Here is a 646-nt window from a genome sequence, read left to right as displayed (position 1 = left end):
GAGAGAGAGAGAGAGAGAGAGAGAGAGAGAGAACTTGCTTGTGAACATTGCGATCTTTCGCGCCATTGTCTGATCCCAATAATTCTTCAGTCTGCCCCAATCCAATATTTCTCCATAAATCGGATTCACCAATGCGCTTAAGAGATACGGCAAGCAACTTAGAACTGCGTTCTGGTAATTACCAAACAACATCGATAGTGACAAGTCTTACAATTAAGCTATTAATTAAATAATTTTATATAAGTAATTAAGAAGAAGGTTATATGCAACACTTTAACGTTTACTTTTAACTAATAATATATATTTCATTTTTATACAATATTTTTTTTATTTTCATTATTTGTCAAATATTAACTTTTAGTATCTTGGTTAAGAAATCTATGCAAATCGATAAATTATTCTTAGATTTAAAATCGAAATTAAATGCTTGTGAAAGATTAACGAGAGAGGAAGTTTTTTTTAAAAAATGAAAAAATGAACTCACAGATTGAATATCAAATCTCAGAATCTTGTTCATGTACAAAGGTAACAGCGTGAGCAGGAAGTACCAAACATAGGTACCGAATGTATTGGTCAAAAGTAGGGCTATAAACGGGACCGACGTGAAAATGGATTTCCATGGTACTTTCATCTTCTTCGATTCAAT

The 646-nt window shown here is 31.9% G+C and overlaps 2 protein-coding genes across 6 annotated transcripts in view; one reads left to right on the top strand and one right to left on the bottom strand.

Annotated features, from left to right (window-relative positions):
• LOC102680787 (teneurin-m) overlaps positions 1–646 on the top strand; it is a 605289-nt gene that overhangs the window by 156250 nt on the left and 448393 nt on the right. The gene's annotated exons all lie outside the window — the stretch shown is intronic.
• The window catches only part of LOC102677602 (sialin-like), a 3267-nt gene that overhangs the window by 1407 nt on the left and 1214 nt on the right, over positions 1–646 (bottom strand). Inside the window, exons 3-4 of the mRNA XM_031508132.1 lie at positions 485–646; positions 39–171 (exon numbers count right to left, since the gene is read on the bottom strand). The exon at positions 485–646 is cut by the window's right edge and continues 4 nt beyond it. Coding sequence (XP_031363992.1) covers positions 39–171; positions 485–646 — 295 coding nt within the window. The remainder of the gene's footprint in view (positions 1–38; positions 172–484) is intronic.

Source organism: Apis dorsata, unplaced genomic scaffold (assembly GCF_000469605.1).
Source record: "Apis dorsata unplaced genomic scaffold, Apis dorsata 1.3 scaffold_74, whole genome shotgun sequence".
Lineage (NCBI taxonomy): Eukaryota > Metazoa > Arthropoda > Insecta > Hymenoptera > Apidae > Apis > Apis dorsata.
This window is presented reverse-complemented; position numbering and strand designations above follow the sequence as displayed.